Source organism: Tetrao urogallus, assembly GCF_951394365.1.
Source record: "Tetrao urogallus genome assembly, chromosome: Z".
Taxonomy (NCBI): Eukaryota; Metazoa; Chordata; class Aves; order Galliformes; family Phasianidae; genus Tetrao; species Tetrao urogallus.
Genome location: NC_136816.1, coordinates 52,856,742 through 52,879,035, shown reverse-complemented (window position 1 = coordinate 52,879,035; position 22,294 = coordinate 52,856,742). Strand labels below are relative to the sequence as shown.

Below are 22,294 nucleotides of genomic sequence, written 5' to 3'. Positions count from 1 at the left end.
CGTCTAAATGATTTTCCTGTAGTGATGCTTGCCATGGTTTCTCAAGGACCAACACATTCGTTAGAGCTTCTATCAGCTATGAAAGAGCCACACCTGCAGGATTGTCAGAAGTTCTGTAAGGTTCTTGTGACCACGCTCTCCCTGTTTGCTGCTCCCACCCCCACTGCAAACTGTCAAGTTGCAGAGAAGGATGGAAGACTGATGCATTAGTTTGCACACTACGTAAGCACAATTTCTGTATCACGGTAGGGATGTGAAATTGTGACATCTAGTGACTTGTTTAAGATTAAAACCTAGGATTTGGTGGTTTTCTGTTTTTTGGTTTTTTTTTTTCAGCAGTATGTGAAGGAAAATGCCATTTTCATTCCATCTGGAAGATGGCCGTTCTGAACTGATATAAGCTGCTATGCTCAGCACAACAACTACTCTTTGTGTGCACATAAAACACTTGCTCCCATGAGAAATCCATTTCTATAAACTAAGCTATTACAGGAAACCTAAGATTTCAACTAAATATAAACCAGATTAAGGACAGTAATTTTTCTCAATCATGCACACATTCAAGGCAAAGTTGACAGACCACATGGCAAATAAATCTGAAATCTGCAGTAAAGCACTGAGCTACCTATATTTATCACAACACAACCATAAACCGTAGACACAAACACTGTGCAAAGGGACCACTGCACCTATATTTTAGAATTATGATATTTTCTCTTGACCTCAAATTTTGCTAGAGTCCCATATGCATACTGTAAGGAATGAAAATGTAAGCTGGAAAATAGCAAAACCCGACATAGTTGCTCAATCACCACTATTTATACAGCGCTAAGATTCAGATGAACTGTATAACCTGAATTACCATTCTGCAACAAATTCTGCTTTGTGCTGTGGTCAAAAATTTAATTAACTCAGTTTCAAAGTGCAGTGTGACTGGAAGCGATGATAAACGCAGAGCAAAAATGCACCACTCACAGTACAGGCCACGTCTAATGATTAACTCTGAAATCACCGTTATTGTTGCATGAGCACAGTGTTTGCTTACAACCACATCATTAACTGAATTCAGAAAAGCAATTTAAGGAAAATATGCCTTGTAGCTTTAGGTTCTTGGAAAGTCAGTATCAAGTGTGCCATAGAACTGATCTCAGGAGAGAAGCATATAATCTGACCACTAATACATGCAGCAAAAATCAACACACTCTGAAATTACGCTACTCATGGGTGCTTTAAGAATGGATGTTCGCTTACTGTAAATAAGGCAACAAGGTTAAGAAAATGCCTGTCAATAGCAAGGGTACTGTGACATCCTTCTGAGATGTCCAATTGAGTTTTAATTTCAGGACAGCCAAAGCAGAACAGCTGAATGGTCTGACCTCTGAGGTTCCTGCACATAACCTGTTACTAAGGAGTGTGCTTCTGTTCCTATTTACAAAAGTAAATAGGAACACATGCAATCTCCTGTCAGGAACAGTGACACAGTATGTGTTCTGTTGTATGACAGCAGCAAAGCATAACTCCACTCTAAAAAAACACTATCCCCATAATACTTGGTTATTTTACAAGAGGAATGGTGAATGGGACGTACTACACAAGGACACAGACCGCAGACTTTCAACGCAGAGTAAGTCATAAAATGCTGGTGAGAATTTAGCTTCCTTAACATTTTAACAGGCTGAATGTAATATCACATGGAGCTTCTGGATGTTCCAAGACTCCCTCTCTCCTGATACCTCTTACCCTAGTGACACACGTTCTCAGTGCAGCTGTCTGCAGACATCAGCCACGAAGCTTAGGATTAATTCTAAGCATTCACTGCAGAGGAAGTTGTAACTTTTTTCCTTTTAAAACAAAAAGTCATTAACAAAAGGAAACCATTTTTTCTTTTTCAGCCAGCAGGCCTTTGGGTATAAAATACAAATACTTCTGCAGCCATTGAAGAGAATAACTAGAACAAAAAGCAAGAGAAGCATATTTTCAAAAATGAAGTGTCAATTACGCTTAAGTGCTTTGATCTTTTTAAAAGAAGGCTGCAAACAGTATTCAAATAAAACCTTTAAAACCAAACAAAAATAATTTTAAGTATGAAATTACAAAATATTGCTTCTTACAACAAATGATAAAGTATACTTGGTTAAACACAGCTGAATATTATTTTAAAAAAGCATGAAAATGTTTATGTTAGAAAAGTTTAAGATTAGTTTAAGATTACAAATGATTTTCTAAAAAGGTGCTGCCAGTATGTCTTGCTATAAATGCACCTTGCTGGAAACACATTCTTAAATATGTACTGAAGTCAGCTCCTATTTCTCATTATGCTGTAGTCACTTGCTGTTTTTCATACTGACAAACACTTCTTCAAACTAAGAAGAAAAAAGTTGCACATTACTGAATTTCAGCTACTGCAGTACAACACGGAATTCCGCTCTTTCTGTAACATCACTGCTAGCTTTCCTGCGAGGACCTACTTAGTTGGTTTTCAAGCAGATGATATATTCAGTGCCGTGAAGGGTAGATTTTATATCTGTTCTGTTGTTTCAGCCAGATCACTAGTTCCTTTAACAGCAAGTATTCTCCCAGCTCAAAATGCTCTCTCCACTTAACTGGCCACACACTACTAACACAGATATGAAAAGTGCTGAAGAGTCAGGCATTCTTGATTATATAAAATGCATGTCAAAACAACTTAACTTTCTACTCAAACCAAAATTTTAGAACCATTAATGAAAAAAGTGACCTGAAAAATTTACATTTCAAGCCATTTTTTCCAGATGCTGAATCATTTGCCCAAAGAAAGACTGTTTCTTTGTGAAAGAAAGCCGCCTGTGGAACTGATGGTCAAAACTGCTGGCTCTGAATTTTCAAAATGAAGAGGAAAAGTGATCTTCAACTGGGATTTCTTGTCTCACTTCAGGGGCTGTATATCACCTGTTTGGGGAAAAAAAAAAAAGGAACATCTGAAAAGCTAAAGAGCTTTACAAGTCCTCTTATCAACACATTAGGCAAGTCCAACATGCAAATCTGATATGTATCTAGAAAAAGCCCCGATTCTCTGTTCCCAGGGCAACATTGCTCCCAAGCTAATGATACCTTAACACACAGTATAACAAAGTCTCCTTTTCCTTCTTGTATTTTTGCATTGAACACTGATCTGAGCTTGGAGAAGCCCTAGATTAAAAGGCTGTAGAGAACAGATGACTTCTTCATCCAGTTACTCTGTCCATCATTCCCAGAAACCCACACTTTGCAACTGCTTACAGTACTCTGAATGTAGTATGGCCACCTCTGTGTACTATAAAAGCTTGGGATACTTCTGATAAATAAAAATCTTGTTCCGCTTTTTCCCCACACAGAATCCACTGCATCTTTACGCTGCTTGTTCAGCTGTACCTCAGATACATGGAATGCCTCAGCATTACTGTATGTGGCTTAGAGTGAGGTGTGAAAGACACTGCTCTTAAAAAAAGGGAATCACAGTTTTAGACAGAATTTAACTCGCACAGTACCTAATACAAGATATGGCTACATCTCCTGCAGAAATTAATTATGATTGTCTTCAAACGTCAGTAATTAAGAAAATTGGTGTACAATAATATTTTTTCATCTACTATGCATATTCTAAGACACTTTTTGGCATCTGATAAACATATAGATTTAGCTTCTATTCTTAAGGCAAATAATCACATTACATTTAGTCTATAAGGATGCACGTATACTAAGCAAAATTTGAAATGCAGCTGACAAAATTCTTTTGTAAAACTGTTTTGAACCTAATATTCCTATGCAACTGGTTTTGGATGTGCAGATCTTACAGATAGTATCAAACTGATATCAATAGTAACTTATGGTAGTCAAAATACTATTCTTCGAGTTCTTTTTCTTCTCTACTACACTTCTGTAACCAGGCTATATGTTCAAGCACTCACCTATGGAAAAAGTATTTATTCTGCTGAATTTCAACATGACTTTGTTTCAGTCTTTCTGTTCTAGCAGATTATTTCACATATTTTGATAGCATGGGCCAGTTTTTAATTTCTGCTCTGTTAGCAAGTTTGCACAACCATTCTTCAATGAAATCTAAGTCTCATCTCATGAGAAAAGGATTGTTTTCTTAATAGAGTAAGACACTAGTAAGAGAAAGCAGGTTCTGGATGGGTGAAAAACTCCAAGTAGTACACACTCACAACTCCAACACTGCACCCTGCTTTAGGTTCAACTGATTTCACAGGATCTCAGTGTTTGTCTGAAGTGCATCCTTAAAATGGGAAATGGCCACAGCTGCAAACTGACAGGATACTTCAGTTCAGTACTGCTTTAAAAGGTGATGTGAATTGGTGCACTACAGGTACTGCATAGCAGTGATTTTCAATCAACACTCTGAAATGCATCTAGAGGGCTGTAAAAGGTAACAAGAAAAATGTTGATTTATATAGTACAACAATGTACTTGTAAGACTTCTGTAAGGATGCAGTTCCAATGGAAAGTGTTTAGGGAGTTCAGCAATTGGATTAAGAACATTCAAAGTCACTTCTGGATGCATACATGTATAAATCCAGAAGCGACTTCAAATATGTATGTATATATATACTAAAGAGCTAAAGAGCATTTATATATAAAAATTATATAAATGCTCTTTAGTGTTAAATAATACTCTTGCTAAGTGATCTGGGAAACGAAGAAAATAACTGCACTGAGAAAATCAAGCCAATTCCAAAGCAAGCCTTTTCTTACACCTATGACTTGCTTTCTAATGGTCTGTGAGAATTTTCAGAATGCAAAATAATATGAATGAACTTTCAGTTTCAGCAAGAGTTTATTATACTTGTCCATAGAATCACAGAATGGCCCAGGGTGGAAGGGATCTCAAGGATCATGAATCTCCAACCCCCCTGCCACATGCAGGGCCACCAACCTCCATACCTAATACTTGACCAGGCTGCCCAGGGCCCCATCCAATCTGGCCTTGAACACCTCCAGGGATGGAGCATCCACAACATCTCTGGTCAGCCTGTGTCAGTACCTCACCATTCTCATAGCAAAGAACTTCTCCCTGACATCTTCCATGGGGAAATAAATGCAAAATTTACTTTCCTTTCTAAAAGTTTTAAATATAGTTATTTGAAAATAGCATATCAATGTACAGTTCAGCAGGTAATGCAGTACTCCACCAACACACTTTAAACAGCTGTAGCACTTTACTGTAGCTGAAGAGTGACAACCGACAAAAACTAACCAGCATAGAACTGCTGGATGGAAAGCATCAAAAAAGGTTATCCTTGCAACGCAGCTAGCAGGACAATAAACATTTACCTACTCTTGAAATAGCCTTTGATTTTTAAACAGATTTATAATTTTTGTTCAGAGATTGTCATCTCTCTTCTCTCCAGATTTTAAATAATCACAAATAAATTTAAGGGGATCTTTTATTCAGACTTAAGCTCAACCACACGTCAGTAACAGAAAGGAACCACCACAGAAGACCAGTGTTGTATGCTGCTGTTGTAATAAAAAAAAAATAAGACTAACACAGCCTTAATTTTAGAATCTAATGCCAATCCCTGTTTAGTTCTATCTAACTTCATCTGTTGAAGCCTAAGATAAGTACTATCAGGCACTGTAGCTTTGTATTAAGTAAGTTCACGGGATTTCTGTAAGGAGCAGAAGTATAAATTGCATTTTTTATGTGTGTGTGTGTGTATACACATACACACACACTATATTTACTGCTTATAGTCTAGAAATTCAGAGTGTTCACAGATTGAAACCAAGCTATCAAAGAGTCACACGGAGTAGCCAATGAGATTTCAGTGTGCTCAGCAGTCAAATCTATGATCCTTGACTTGGAGCTATTCAGTTGGAAGTGGTAAATCCTACATTTTTTACAAGGCCAGAAGTAACTGGAAAATAATAATAGCATATGCCCAAGAGTGATTGTGCTGCTTTTGCTTTGCTACTTATAAGTTGCAAACACTCCCTTCAAATTTCCTAAATGAAACAAGGATTTTTATAGCAGCTGTCCTGTCACTATTCAGCAAAAGTATTAGAAAAATAATAGATTAAGATGTTGTCTTAGAAAACTTTTACTTAATAGAAACCCTAATTTGCTTCAAAAAGTCAGTGATACTAAATTTCTGTGTGCATATTTTATCACACTGGACATCACACAGTTTAGTCACTTTCATACTACGTATCCTACAACGCATGACCTGAGGCCTAGCAGCTGTTGTTATAAAAAAGTGTTGAAGAGATATGTGTGTATTTTAAATTGATTTAATTACACGTTAATTTTCCCAGTCTGTGCAAGGCAAACTCTCCTCTTCATCCTCTGATTCAGGTGATGCTTCTTTAATTCGTCGTAACGCTTCATGGATGCTCCTTGTCAGAGGGTCAGTATCAGGCAGAATTGTAAAGGATTCTCTCAGCACGTCTTTCTGCACTTTCTTCAGTTTCACCCCTTTCCTGATCTGTGCCAGGATGTTATTGCTATCATCTTCATCAGGAAAAGGAGGGAGACTTCTCTGCTCCACTTTTCTTAAGTGAAAGCTCCCACGCTTCAAAGAAGCCAGCACTTCATCCATCGGGGAACTCACTGCAGTAAAATCAAAATACTTTCAGTACCATCTTTACTAAATTTATTCAGTGGCTATTTACATTTCCTACACAATCAAAAGCAGCCACATGCAATTAAAGTAATAATCCGACAGTATAAGTATAAAGGAGACTGCAGTTTCAATTTCATCATTCTGCAGCTCTATTTTTGTATTAGCTTCCAAATTTATCTTCCCTATTACTAGATCAAAACTAGATTACACTAGATTACACTAGATTACACTAGATTACACTAGATTACACTAGATTATACTAGTTTATACTAGTTTATACTAGTTTATACTAGTTTATACTAGATTATAACTTCTGAAATGAACAAATTTCATAATAGGTAAGAAAAAAAACTTATTGAAGATGGCTTTCCTATTACAAGTCAGGAAAATCAAAATATCTGCAATGAATAAGACATAATGAAAGCGCACATTACTTTGTATTTCTTGACTTGGAAACTTATGTAGTGAACAGGTACTGGACTGTTCAGCAACAGGGATGCACGCATAGAAGAGAATCTACATTTTCTGCACTTACATTCTGTGGCCAGTTTTACCTACTGAGTAAGCACTAATGCAAGTGAGGGAAGCAGTACAGCCACAGGGTGCATTTCCCTCCTTCTTTGGGTTAAGAAATGTACAAGCACCTAGTTGCAACGTGCCTGTACAAATTACTTTCCTTCATAATTAAGAGTATACACTTTATCACACATCCTTTCTTTACAATCAATCTGAAGCTAATTCTCTGCAGAAATAAAAACTGGGCTTTGGCTCTTTTAAGAGCTACAAGTAGGTGGGACTTCTACGTAGAGAATGTGATACAATAAACAGTACAAACTAGTTAGCAAACACTAGCACATATCAATCAACAGGTGAATATCCAGCTCTCTTTTCTTTCTAAAACCTCCTTTGTATTTACAAGTGGACCTTGCCCAGATCACTAATGGCTCAACTGGAAAATATGTGAGGAAAAGACAGAAGATAAAGGATTGCATATTTGAAGGAGAAAGCAAAGACTGTTAGGCACTCATCTGTTGTAGGCTGACATCACTGAAGCTGCACAGAGATTTGAAACATCTTTCTTTTGAAATCCACAGAGTAGCAGGTAGTGTACAACTGCTAACATTCATGACACTCTTAAAGAGTATTTGATTTTCTATTTGTCATCTTATGATATATATCAAGTTGCACTTACAATATATGCTTTATATGAATGGAAACAAAGCAGTATCAGAAAACATATGAAAATGGAGCATCAGTATTTATAATGAACTTAAGACACTATACTTATGACTAGACTCATAACAGCTTAAGAATCTGTAACTATTCAGCTGTTTCAAGATAATTCAATCTGTTAAGGAGCACTAAAGAGAAACATTCTTGTTTCTGCCTGATAGGCACAAACAGCTCAAATTCTATATGCATGAGGAAAATCATCAACTGAGGGATGCTTCCTGCAGTTGTAACTGACATACCCAAATAGAATTCTAATGAAAAGTCATGTTACGGTACTGCAAATCAAGGCCCACCTCAGGTACTGTTCCTCAACAACATTCAGTACAACAGTTCAGTGCTTTTGAAAATTCTATATCCAATTTTCATAAAAAGACCCCACTCTAACATAGCACATTTTATTTAAAAATTGTTCTGTTCAAATGTGGCTGCTACCTCCCCATTTTTTATATGATATAAAGATAAAAGCAGATAGCAGTTACTCAGTGAAGTTGTAACAAATCTACCAACTCAGCCCTGAGTTCTACTTACTTACCAATGAAGTTTCTAATGAAGTCGCATGCTTGGTTGATTTATTATAAATTTAATTCTCAACTGTAGTTAAATGTGTATTTTCTTACTCGGCTCTCAAGATGATTTAAACTCAAGATGAGTTGTGGATTTTTCCATGAAAATTTCAAGAAACCTTGAAGAAAACATTCTCAAGGTTTCCTATGTCCCAAGACAATACTTGTTTTATGTCAATTAATCAAATTATATCAATTAATGTCGTAAATTATGTCAAATTCTGTTTTGAAAAACAAACAAACAAAAAACCCCACAACATTGCACCCTCAGGTGAAGCTAGCTGCAAGCAAGATAAGAAAGGGTTCTTTAAGGCAACTTCTAGCTACATTTCTAGCTGATTTGATATAGTGTATCAGATAATCAGTTTCACAAGTTGTTTTCTGTTTAATTCAACATACATGTAATATGCTGTCATAAGGATCCTACAATTTGTTTGCCAACAGTTGCCAACATTCTTTAAGTCATTAATGATTATACCTAAATCACAGCACAGACTTCCCTATATATTCCTCTGCTCAATACAGCAGAGGAAAGGATGTACACTGCAGTTAAATGCGGAAGAATGCAAACGTTACCTCTCCTTCTCTGTAAACCCTCAAGATCACCTGTCTTCTTAAGCTTCTTCTTGGCACTGACTAGTTGACTGCTGTCAAACAGATATGCTGCTGGGACACTGGAAGAGTGCTGGACTCCCTTCTCTTCACTCTGGCGTTTGACAAAGCTGCCGCTTTTCTCCAAGGATTTGGTGGTATCTTCCTTGGAGGGCAGAGGTGGAGGTGGAGGCAGAGGTGGTGGAGGCAAAGGGGGTGGAAGTGGTACTACACTAACAGTCTCTGTTTGTAGCTCAGTATTGATGAGTGGAGCAGGACTAACTTGAGGCAATTCAGACGTAACACTGCTGGGAGGTAACGAGATATCCTGAAGTTGTTCCAAGCTCACGGATTCCTGCACTTGCAAAGGCTGAACTGCATTTTCCAATTCCACCTCTTCACTTTTCTCTTGGATTTGTATGGTTGCTGGCAAAGATTGAGGCTGATCTACAGAGGGCGCTGAGCTGGCTGCACATTTTCTTCTTGCATGAGCCAGTCGTAGTCTGGTTGATTTAAGTATTACTTGGCCAGGGTACCGCTGGAGTATAAAAGTTAATTACAGTTAGGTAAGTATATATAGAAGGCTATTTTAGATACTGAATACTTGTCATTAGAGCTCACTTTTCCAACCAGTAGAATTCAACTATTGTTTTCATTCATTTTGCTCTACACATAAAACCAAAGCAAATATATGCATACCTTTATGTACATATAATCCATTTTTCTAATTTCAATTCTTAGTTAAGCCATAAATTATACATGACTGGTCTAGGGATACACAAGTTAGAATTAGGATTTCACTAAGTACATTCTGAAGTGTTTTCTTCTGAAAATTGATAATTCCTTCTTGCTTCTCTTCCCTGAAGCTGGTTAAAGCTCTCCCCACAAAAAAGTCCTCTCCAGCCTAAAACACTGACTTTAGAAGTGAATCACACCATTCAAAAAGCTACCTTTAATAGATATCAAACATTCTGAAAATTTCCACTGTTTTTAAATTTAGTTCTTGAATTTGTTTTCTCAATATGTCTTTTCAAATTTGATTCATCCATGCACATTTTTACACAACAGTAAAAACTGATTCAGAAAGCAAGGTATAAAATATTTTTCAAAAATCGTGACATTGTGTCAGGTCATTATGAAATGCTGGTTAACATAAGTAAATTTGCTTTAATTTACAGAATGCATATTATTAAAAAGCCTTGCAAAAAACAAGGATATCAAGAGCGTACTGCAGAGGAAGACAGTTTTCCAATAACGTTCTCATGTCTATTCTTATAGTCTACCAATTAATACAATCTTCATTTCAATGCATCTTAATCCCTCTCCTTGTTCTCTAGTTTTATGCAATCTTCTATTGATTTCATGACACTAACACTGTAAGGGAAAGGGACAGGTATTGACAGATGTTCTGAAGTCAGTGGTGGTGCAGCTTTATCAGATGGCAATGCTCCTTGCAGGAAATACCATTTGGATTATATTTCTAAGAAAGTCTGTTAAATGTCTTGCCACAATGTGTAGATGTAGAACAGAAGCTTATTATGGCACTGATAACATAACAATGAGAGATTTGCTACTACCAGTGCCGTAATTCATGATAAATTTTCCAAAGAGTAATTAATTACACAGTAGAAGAAATTAACAAATAGTATAGAAATAGTACAGTCTGGTCTGGGGAGGAGTGAAAATTCCTTTTGACAAAAAGAAAAAAGAAAAAAAAAGCATAAAAGTTGAACAAGTCTTCTGTTACCTGTTTAAATGTGCGAAGTCTGTCCAGTGTTTTCTGTCGTTCCTGACTAACCCAGGAGCTCTTTTTTTCCTCTTCATCTTGTAGCTGATCTCGCTTCTGAGAACATACATGGAAAACACAAACGTTACATCTAAAGCTATGTTTAGAAAACATATGTTTAATCATATGTTTTAATCATAAAAATACTGCATTTAAATAACTCTTCTAATAATTGTAATGAATTATTTAATGTTCTATTTTTCAAATAAACATATTTGCGAATTTCAAAACTTTGCTATCCCCTCAAATAACAGAGCAGATTTGCTATTTTGTAACTGTGATGAAATGCAAGGCTTGGTAAAAAGATTTCAGTGTGGAACTGGAACACTGGGACCGGAAGTTTTTGACTTGAAAGATTAGATAAAAAGCATATTTAACAAGAATATTAAACTAAAGTTTTGGATTTTATTATCTTGAAGTGACATATTTAATCTAGCTTGACTTTCTATAATCTTTTTTTAAAAAAGGTTTGAAGCTCTTCCTCACAGCTAAGACAGTATTATTTTTTTGTTTGGGGATCTTAGAAGAAACACACATATGGATCCCTCTATTAACTAGTTATCCACTTTCTTTCAGTTATTTATTCTTTGAAACAAAACACTGCAGTCAAATTTATTGAAAATTGGTACTCAGTATCAAACGGCAAAAGTCGTTGGTGTAAGTACAGAAGAAGAAGAAGATGTCATAGAACAAATGGCTACGAAGAAAAACCTCATAAGCAATAATGGCGGCCTTAATTCTTAAAAGACTTATGGCATCAAATATAACAAAAAAAAAGCTGATAAATATTGTTAAAAGTTAAGGTTATCGCCTTCATGAACTTTTATCCTTATTCAATCAACAAAAAAGCAGAGTCAGACTAGCTGCCACTTTCATTATTTAGCTAGTTGTCCTTTCCAAGAGCCACCTCCTGTATTTTCTAATGAGATATGTATTGGTAGATGCACTGGAGAGGAGAACATGCATAGAAAATTGTTAAAACAGGAGACAGAAAAAGAAGAAAGCAATAAAAAAATAATTGAGTAAGGTGGAAAAGAAATTACAAGAGTACAAAGAGAAGATTATAGCAAGAAGAAAGTACAGTTCTACCACCACACCTATGTTTTAAATATCCAGAGAGTGTGTTTGTGTCTGCATAAAAACCTATTTTGCAACAATAGTGGATATTTCTCAGTCAGGTTAGGGCATGTCTTTATAATCTAAGTTAGCAAACCCATGAAATAAATAATAAAAAAGCCCTTAGTATTTAACAGATAAGAAAATCACAGAATCATGGAACCTGTTGAGTTGAAAGGGGCCTTTAAAGGTCATCTAGTCCAAACCCCCTGCAATGAACAGGATCACTTACAGCTGCATTATGTTGCTCAGAGCCCCATTCAGCCTGACTCTGAATGACTCCAAGGACAAGGCTTCTACCACCTCTCTGGACAACCTGCTCCAGTGTCTCACTCACCATCCTTACTGTTACAAGTTTCTTCTTCATACCCAATCTAAATCTCTCCTTTTTTAATTTAAAACTGTTTCCACTTGACCTATCACAAAATGCACCACTGAAGAATCTGTCTCCTTTTTTAAAGCCAACAGCTTTAGATGCCAAAAGTCCACTATCAGGTCTCCTTGAAGCCTTCTCTTCTCCAGGCTGATCAGCCCCAGGTCTCCCAGCTCATACTCGCAAGGGACGTGTTCCATCCCTTGAACTGTTTTTTCTTCTGGACACACAACAGACTCATGCCTCTCCTGTAACGAGGACTCTCCACCTGGACTTGGTAGTCAGGCGAGATCTCACTAGTGCAAAGTAGAAGAGCAGGACCACCCCCCTCAACCTGCTGACCATGCCATCAAGCCTTTTATATTTAAGAGTGATAAATGGACTGTAATCAAGATAGGAGAATTATTTGCTTTATTTTAAGAAATAAAATAAAATACGTATTCTTCCAAGCTCCTGAAAGAGTATTCTGGTAAGCGTAGCCTTTTCATAATATAAATTATGCAGCTGACTTCCTGGATAAATGTATCAATGTTAAAAATGTAGAAGGATAACTGAGAATCATTTTTAATAATCTTACTGAAGTCTGAATTAAAAGGCTTTAGACTTCAACACATCTTTGTCAGTGATCTTTATTAAATACGGATATTACAACAGCATTAAAGACCTCGCCTATAGTTCGAATAGTCTTTAAAAAAGACTGTTATGTACAACACAACAGTTGGACTAAGTAGCCTATTCTGTGTTACAAGAATACACAGAGAAATGTGGAGCAAGATTCAGAAATATGTCAGAAATTCTGCATGCAGTCTAACTCTAGCAGTAATCATTTAGACTGTGAATCAAGTTTTAATGGTTTTTTTTATTTGATTGGATTCAGTGTCATCCTAACAGAGCTATATGTTCTTCCTTACCAGCATAATATGAAATAGACATCTGATTTGATATTCTACTAATGAATGTATAACAAGCAATGCAAATTATCATCTAAATGCCTGCTGAATAGCAGAAAGCTCAAACTTACTAGCTGAACAGTGTGGTGCATTTTGTACTCCTCTTCACTCTGGTGATGCTGCTGGATCTTTTCATTATGCTTTGCAATACAAATCTCCTGTAGAGACACAAGATGATGTCTATAAAATGTGAATTTCAAATATCAGTGTTCAGTTTATACTGCAATATTTAGCAAACAGCACTAAGAATTGAAAAAATAGAAATCACAACCAAATTAAAAAAGTTGATTTATCTTACAGTCAAACCGTAAAATGTAAACAAAATCAAGAGAAACAAAGCCAAGCCCATTATTTTAAGCTTTCAAAAGAATACACAACTGCTGCTTGAAAAGTCTCTTCTACAGAATGAGTACATAAGTGGCAAGAAATGCTGATCAGTTAAATACTTCACAAAACTTTTGTGCAATGCCATGATTTGTGTAAATGGGTAATAACTAACTCTTGAATAAATCACGCATTTCTGTTTCTGGAATGAGGCAGCTTCCCATTTACAAGTGTGAGTTCATCTTTACAGAAACAATTTGCAACCACAAACTATAATAACATTGGTAATTTTTACATACATACAAACAGGTTCATTTATTACACCAAGTTAGTATCTATAATACATGGTTTAAAAAGCAAGCGTTGACACAGTATCACTGAATCACAGAGGCTGGGTGGGGCCTGTGGAGTTCAGTTAGTCTAATCCCCCTGCTAAACTAAGTTTGCTAGAGCAGGTTACAGAGGAAAGTGACCAGGGGTTTGAATACCTTCGGAGAATGAGACAGACCAATATAGGACATCAAGTAGTTGAGGTATCTAAAGCTGCCTGACTAAGGGGAGCCCAATGACAAGGCCTTCTTGTTACAAATGGCATTGCACTCAGGCTCTCATCCTGATGGGGGATTTCAACCACCCAGGTGTCTGCTGGGGAAACAGGACGATGGACTGCAGGCATTCCAGGAGACTCCTGAAGTGCGTGAAGGAAACTTCCTGACCCACGTGTTGGACAGACCAACCAGCAGTGAATGGACCAGGTGCTCATCAATGCAGATGAGCTCATTAAAGAGGTTAGGGCAGCAGGCACTTGGGCTGTAGTGAGCATGGCCTGCCTAGTCAAGTTCACAATCTCAGGGATTATAGGCCTGGCAAAGAGCAGAGTCAGGACCTTGAACTTCAGGAGAGAAAAATCCTGAATGTTTAACAAATTGTTCAATGTCAATGAGATCTGGAAACTGTTGTTAGTGACACAGGAACAGAACAGAGCAGGCAGTTCTCTTAGGAAAGCTTTCTGAGACCACAAGAGTTCTCTGTCTCCCAGCACAAGCAGTCAGGCAGAGGAGGTAGGAAATGGACATGGCTGAGCAAGAAACTGAGAGATAAGAAGGACATGTACAGGAAGCAGAAATGGGTGGTTTGGGAGGAATACAAGGATGCTGTTCAGATGTGCAGAGATGGGATTAGAAAAGCCAAGCACAGATAGAACTAAACTTACAAAGGAGGATTTGGGGATCCTGGAAGATGAGAAGTTGGAATTATGCCAGCAGTGTGCTCTTGCAGCCCAGACAGGTCAACGGTATCCAGGACTGCACCAAAAAAGAGATGGCCAGCCAGGAGTGGGAGAAGACTGTCCCTCTCTACACTGCCCTCGTGAGACCCCACCTGCAGTGCTGCGTCCAGGCTTAGAGCCCCCAGCATAAAGCAGATGTGAAGCCCTTGGAGCAGGTCCAGAGGAGGCCACTAAGATGATCAGAGGGGTGGAGCACCTCTCCTACAAGAAAGGCTGAGGGCGCTGACCTTTTTCAGCTTGGACAAGGGGTCTCCCAAGAGACTTCAGTGAGGCCATCCACTTACTGGAGGGGGAACTAAGACAAAAAGGAGATAGACTTTTCACACAGTCTCCTTTTTACAAGGGGAATGGTTTTAAACTGAAAGAGGTGGAAATTCTTTACTCAGGGGCTGGTGAAGTACTGGCATAGGCTGCCCAGAGAAGCTATGAATGCCCAATCATCCCTGGAGCAGTTCAAGCCCAGGTGCAGTATGAACCCAGGCAGCGTGATCTCACAGAATCACAGAATTGTAGGGGTTGGAAGGGAGCTCCACAGATCATCGAGACCAACCCCCCTGCCAAAGCAGGTTCCCTACAGCAGGTCGCACAGGTAGGCATCCAGGCAGGTCTTGAACATCTCCAGAGAAGGAGACTCCACCACCTCCCTGGGCAGCCTGTTCCAGTGCTCCGTCACCTCACTGTAAAGAAGTTCTTGCGCATGTTTGTGCGGAACTTCCTGTGCTGCAGTTTCCGGCCATTTCCCCTTGTCCTGTCTCCATTCACCACTGAAAACAGTCCGTCCTCACCACTCTGCCCCCCACACCTCAGATATTTATAGACCTGGATCAGGTCCCCTCTCAGTCTCCTTTTCTCAAGGCTGAACAGACCCAGTTCACTCAGCCTTTCCTCATAGGAGAGATGCTCCAGGCCCTTCACCATCTTCGTGGCCCTCCGCTGGACTCTTTGCAAGAGATCCTTGTCTTTTTTGTGCTGGGGAGCCCAGAACTGGACGCAGTACTCCAGATGAGACCTCACCAGATCTGGTGGCTTGCAACCCTGTGAATGGCACTGTGGTTCAAACTAGATAATCTTTGGAGGTCCCTTCTAACCTATGGCTTTCTATAATTCTGTGAAGATGATCACATTCTATTTCTTGGGGTTCTTTGCATGTTGGCAAGAATATTGAAAAATGATACAGTATTGAAAATTGAAAAAAGAACAGTACCTCAGTATGTAAATTACAGGAACATATTCTCATAACTGAGGCCTCACTTTCCTGAAATTTTTTGTTTAGCATCAATATTTCGATCTTTCTGAATAAGAGCGATAGTGAAACATATTTTAACCATGTAAAGAAAGAGGAAAAGGTGGACAAAAACATCCTTGGTGCTGATTTCATATTAATAAAGAAATGACCTACTTTAATATAATTAGTTCTGCATGACTTGAAATAATACCAAGAAAAACCCCACAACAACTAGGAGGGGCCGAAAACATGTCACAGCACAGTAGTAGAACTCTGAATCATCATAATTACCAAAACGTTCTTAACAAAGAAAGGCTGCGATTTCATAAATGTGAGGTTCTACACGGACAAGATTAACCTTCCACAAGCAAAGGATGATGGAAAAAACAAAAGTGAGGTGGAAATATAAAAGAAAATGAGCTGTAAGATTATGGTGGATGACAAGTTGAACATAAATCAATAACCTCATACCCTTTTATAAAGGAAAAGATTATTCCAGCTATAAAGATTGTATGATTCTTAATTAGGAATACAGCCTGGCACATATGTGACATAATCCTTCATACTCTGGACTATTTAAAACTTTAGTGGGGGCATTATGATCAGTTAGAGAGCCATGCTTCATGAAAGATGCTAACCAACCATGCAAACTTCAGAAAGTATCTAGAGTACTGTTTTTTTTAATCATCTGACCAATTTCTGCAGTTCTGTTCAAAAGACAGAAAAAGAGAACTGATTAACCATTTAACTTTTATCACTGGATAAGTTAACACATTCAAAACTAGTAATTTGTAATACAGTGAAAAGAAATCTGTATTAGTGTTGTACTTAGCTAGTTCCAGTGAATTTTACTTTCATACTGAACGTCGCAGTTAAAAAATTATCTTCTCATTTAGAAAACTCAGTATGTGCAGAAAGCATATTTTAAGATTTCTATGTGGTTATGCCATTCGAACATAATAGTTATAGTATTATGAAAGCATACCAATAAACTTACATTAACCGTTACTGCATACATCTGCTTAGGCATGGGCTGTGCTTTAACCTCACTGCTTGTGAAACAGTAAAAATCTCCTACTAAATGGACATAGCAGAATGTGAAGATTGGTAGGTGAAAGTGTGCACTATAAGAATGGTCCAAATAACTTCAATCGGTTCCTTCTCTTAGCTGCTCAGGATAAGAAGCACTTTTACTGGATGTCAAATAATTCTATTCATTTCTCTGTTTTCCAAATAATTTTTCTAGACACCTTCTAGATTATCTTTATTACCATAACACTGTTAGAAATCTAGCTCTATAATAAAACAGACATTTGTTTCATACTGTAACTTAATTAATACTACTGTGCAGCCAGCAGGGGGTAGACTGGGATAACAATAGACAGAGATCTTCCATGAACGATTCACAACACGCTTTAAAGAAACAAGAAAAATACTGAGTGCTTTTTCTTGTATAACTGTCACCAAGACAAAGGAACTTCAGGAGATGATTGCTTAATAAACGCAAATAGATTTTGTGTAAGGAAATGAGTACAGAGCTTATCTTCACATTAATAAAATATCAGAACAGTGAAATTGCACTGAGCTCAGGGAAACCAAAAATTTTAAAAATTCTGGCTCAATATTCAGAAGTACAACTGAATAAGGTCTCTAACAGATCTCTAGGAGAAGTTCCTAAGTAAAGATGTCTTAAAAATACTAGACAGTCAAAAAAAAAAATCAACTGCATAAATAAAGAAAATTTCTGAAAAAAAAAAAAAAAAATGACTACAGTCAAAGAAATTTTTATTTACATGTTATTCTATACATAGTAATTGACTATCTGTTGCTATATTATCTCATTAACAGACAAGACCGGAACAACTTCCCCTGAAAAATAAAATCTGATGTCAGAGAATGATTTTCTGTGCTTCCTTAATCACTCATCACCATATATTGTTAATCATATAAAACACAAAATACAATTAAAATGGGATCTCAGCTAGGACTTCTGTATATTTTGAGAATATACAAGAAGATGTGGAAACACTAAGAAGTATTACTTGTTAAACCCCAATTACTTAATACTTTTAACAAGTATTACGTTGTTCTAAAAAAACTTTTATCTATTCATTAAATTATCTCATTATTAATGCATATTGATCTAAGTGTCAACTGTTAGGGAACAATGAACAAGTCATACTGGAAAAAGGAATGAATATATTTATCTACATTTGACATAGCACATTAAAATCTTTGCTGCATGAAAAACACTTTCAACACAATATTTCAACCATGAAACATTAAAAAATGAAACTGAGCCGATTAATTCATAATAGCAAACCTAGTTTTATAAATTAAGAATGTATACTGGATTACATGTGTAGCTGCTTTCCCTTAAAAGGACAGAAGTAAGAGAAAAATAACTCATGAATCAGAAAACATCCTTGAAGATTTTCTTCTGCAAAATATAAATCAAGACATAAATCTGCTCTCTGTAAAATCATTCTGGAATCTCCACATGCAAGTGATTTGATAAGTGAACAGAAATTATTTTATTTGCTCTCTTCCCTGTCATTAAAGGGTTCTTTAAAGCCAAATTGAATTATCTTAAAATATCAATTTTATTATATATACTTGTTTGTCTAATTATATTTTAAAACAACTTTTAACATATAGTAAATATAATCCACAGAATTTCAGAGATGTGGAAGTTTAATTTAATATAATACAATCTTTCGAAATATAATTTTGAAGTTCTATTAAGTTTGCTAATAATGACAGAAATTTGCAATTTATTAGTACCTTTTTATTTCTGAGGTAGGCTTTCTTGGCTGAAATACGTCCACGCCTGGCTTCCAGCTGGCGGATTTTTTGCTGCAACTTTTGCAGCTCCTCTTTTTGTAAGTGTACAGATGATGCCGGATCTTCTTTTTCAAGCATTGCTTCCATACTTTCGTAAGTGTCATAATATACCACTTCATCTCTCTTCTCTGTTTTAAAAACGTCAGCAATAAAAAAAGTACAATCAACAGTGTGTTTTTGGTCAACAGTTTGCTTTGTTACAAGACAATGCCATCCTGTGTTGCAAGATTTAGTGCATAAGAATACTACAGTCATTTCAGAAGATGAAAAAAAAATGCAGAAGGTTAGATGGTTGTCATTCAGGTAAGCTCAAACATTCAAGAACAAATGTTACTGAAAATGTGGCACTTCTGTCTGTAAACAAACTTGATCACAGTGCCCACGAATGCCTTTGGATCACTTAATTAATACAAGTGACCTACACTGTACAATAATATCCCCTGGTCTACACTACAAAGTTCAGAACGTATAGATTCTTACTGAAATCTTTAAGCATGAGATTCTTCTGCCACAACCCAGAAGGGAAGTTACACAATACATTGCCAAAACTCCTCTCAGGATGTTTCTAGCCTTCCAGTCACTGTGCATAGTGGCAGCAGTGGGAAGCCTGTGCAATTCTATGATTCTATGATTCCTCCTTCATACGCTACATCTGAGGAAGATCGCGGATTCCACCTACTTCTGCCCTTAGATAATATGGGAAAGAGGACAGGGTCTTCTTCAGAACACCATCAATTTCAAAAGTGGTTGTTAGTTCAATCATTTGTGCATAAGGTCTCTGCTGCAACCAAAATTTTTATTACATAATGTTGATATTGAGTCAGCAGGATACAGATACTATCAGAAAAAAAAAAACAATAAATATCAGACCTATTCAAGTCTTTAGTGTAGTGCACAGTTTATACAGAATTTCATCCAGACATAAAGTTGTTAAATCATTAGAACCCACTTTGAAATAGTGAGTAAAAATAAGAACTATGGCTAAAACCTATTGTATTTCCATACACACATAAAATGGAAGAATTCACTTGCTTTAAAATGAGATTTCATTAAGAGTTAAGGATAGCTATTTACAAATGAAACCCTAACAGATGAGCTGCAAAACTGTCAAATGTACAAGACAGAAAACACAGAATCACAGAATATCCTGAATTGGAAAGGACTCACAAGAATCCAAATATAGCTTCACACAGAGACAACCCAAAATTTAAACCCTGTGCCTGAGAGAACTGTCCAAATGCCTCTTGAACTCTGGCAGCTTGGGGCTGCTGGGGAACCTATCCCAGTGGCTCTGGTAAAGAACCTTTTTCCTAATATCCATCCTAAAACTCTTTTGATGTCAATTCCCACTGAGGTCAACATGTTACATATTGTTTTACTGTTTGGAAAGAAGAAAAAAAAGCAACACCCATCAAAAATCCCAAAACATTTCTGTAAAAAACATTAGAACTTCCAAAGATGTTATAACATCTGTTCAGGACTTAAACATTTTAATGACACAGATACTTAAAATAAAAGAATTTTTCACCTTCAGATACAATCCATGTGATTTCCAACTGTTAACACCCTCTCATCCAAAACAGTAACCAGCTAACTCATTCTCTGGAGATGCCAATGCATCCACCACAAATCCATCTTATAAAGATATATAGCTAGTTTGTACAGATAGGATAAGAATCTTTCTAAAATTCTAACATAATAAATTCACATTTTTTGAATGCTAGTATTTGATTAATGAAGGTAAAAGACTACTACTGCCATTTAAAGTAAGATGATATATTATTATTTAATAGTTTCCAAACCCAGTGTTGGATTTGCAAAAGAAAATGTTTATTTATTAATATGGAGTATTCCATAAATTTAAAAGAACAAAGGAAGCCAGAACAGTCAACTATTCAGTTGTTAGCAGAGTAAGGGACAGTATGTATTTTTAGTTGGTTTGTGGCTTTGTTTTTACTATGGATCAAGTCGAGAGGCTAAGTTTTGGGGTTTTTTTGAGATTTCTAGACATAACATTTGTTAAAACTTGTAATGACCAATTATGTTTTAGAGGAGACTTAATCTCTGAAGGCCCTTTGGTTCTACTATCACTAAATGAAAGGATTTTGATGCAAACTTCTGATACAAATTTCTTCTCAATCTCCTGTTCAAGTGTTTTCTTTCAATAAAATTTATCAGTACTCATTACTCAAGTACAAACCACAACACGTGTACAGCAACAAGAAGCTTTCCATGAAGTCACTTAAGTCACAGCCATTTAAGTCACTTAAAGAATTTTCAATCCCTAGCTCCTACACATGCAGTTAACTTTGTTGCTATCACAAACCTGAAGGTACGACATTCACAACAGTGAGAGGAATCTGTAGTACTCCATGTTTTTGCTTTCTCCAGAGGCAACTCAAAATATTTAAATCTCTGCTCTTTCAAATGACTTTTCTTATCTAAAAAAAAGCCCTATACTCTGAACAATAAAACAGAGCTTATGTGAAGAAAAATATTAAGCATAAAAAGGTCCAAAGACACAACTAGATCCAAAAATGCTGTACAGTTTTCTTGTACCATTTCTTTAGTTTCTAAGTACACAATACCGTTTGGAAATAAGAGGCTTACACCACTGCTCTACACCAGTGAGACTGTGATAAAAGCTGCTTCAAGATTTTCTGAAGAATTCTGTTTTACAGGAGTCACTTTGCAGGTTTTTATCCCATAAGACCAGCAATGCAAACATTTCTTCCTGCCTGAATTTAGTTTTTCTAAACTTTACACAGAACCTTATTTGCTCATTTTCAAACACAGACAATGAAAATCATACGAAAACTCCTGCATCTGTACTGCCTATGAACAAGTGTAAATTTAAGTTAGAATATCCAGCTTGTCACATGGTAGAGAAACTGTTCTCATTTCATTCCCGCAGACTTTACTAGACCATTAAGAATAGAATTATCTCTTTTTCAGATCATGTATTAAGTTAAAACGCATGAAGTACCTGATATCAGTCTTCTGATACTTTCAAGTTGTGCTGTCAGCAGCAGCTCTTCATATTTCAAGATCTCAAACTGCACTTCATATAACTGAAGCTGCAGATCGTAATAATCAGCTTCTAACTGATCCAAGTGGGCTATGGCTTCTGTACCACCCTTCAGACTTTGCATCTAAATGGAAAGAGGGAACAGAAAAAAAGAATAAACATACACTTCCAGGACAAAGAAACTTAAAACTACAGATTTTATCATTACATCTAGATACAGCCTGGTATGCTAAATACAGCATGTTAAAATTGAATGCATCAAGAGGCTGGTTTTGATAAGCCACACACTATCAGGCACCTACAATACTTGACATTTTTTTCAGTATGGTACATTACTCCTGATGGCTAAAGTGCAAAATCATACAGTAAGC

At 36.7% G+C, this 22,294-nt stretch overlaps 1 protein-coding gene across 1 annotated transcript in view; it reads right to left on the bottom strand.

Moving 5' to 3' along the window:
• Positions 1–6,281: 6,281 nt before the first annotated feature.
• Positions 6,282–22,294, bottom strand: part of JMY (junction mediating and regulatory protein, p53 cofactor) — a gene marked incomplete at both ends in the record, with an annotated part of 57,614 nt that continues 41,601 nt past the window's right edge. Inside the window, 6 exons of the mRNA XM_079548696.1 lie at positions 6,282–6,589; positions 8,975–9,527; positions 10,737–10,832; positions 13,286–13,372; positions 18,836–19,023; positions 21,882–22,047. Of these exons, the coding sequence (XP_079404822.1) occupies positions 6,282–6,589; positions 8,975–9,527; positions 10,737–10,832; positions 13,286–13,372; positions 18,836–19,023; positions 21,882–22,047 (1,398 nt within the window). The remainder of the gene's footprint in view (positions 6,590–8,974; positions 9,528–10,736; positions 10,833–13,285; positions 13,373–18,835; positions 19,024–21,881; positions 22,048–22,294) is intronic.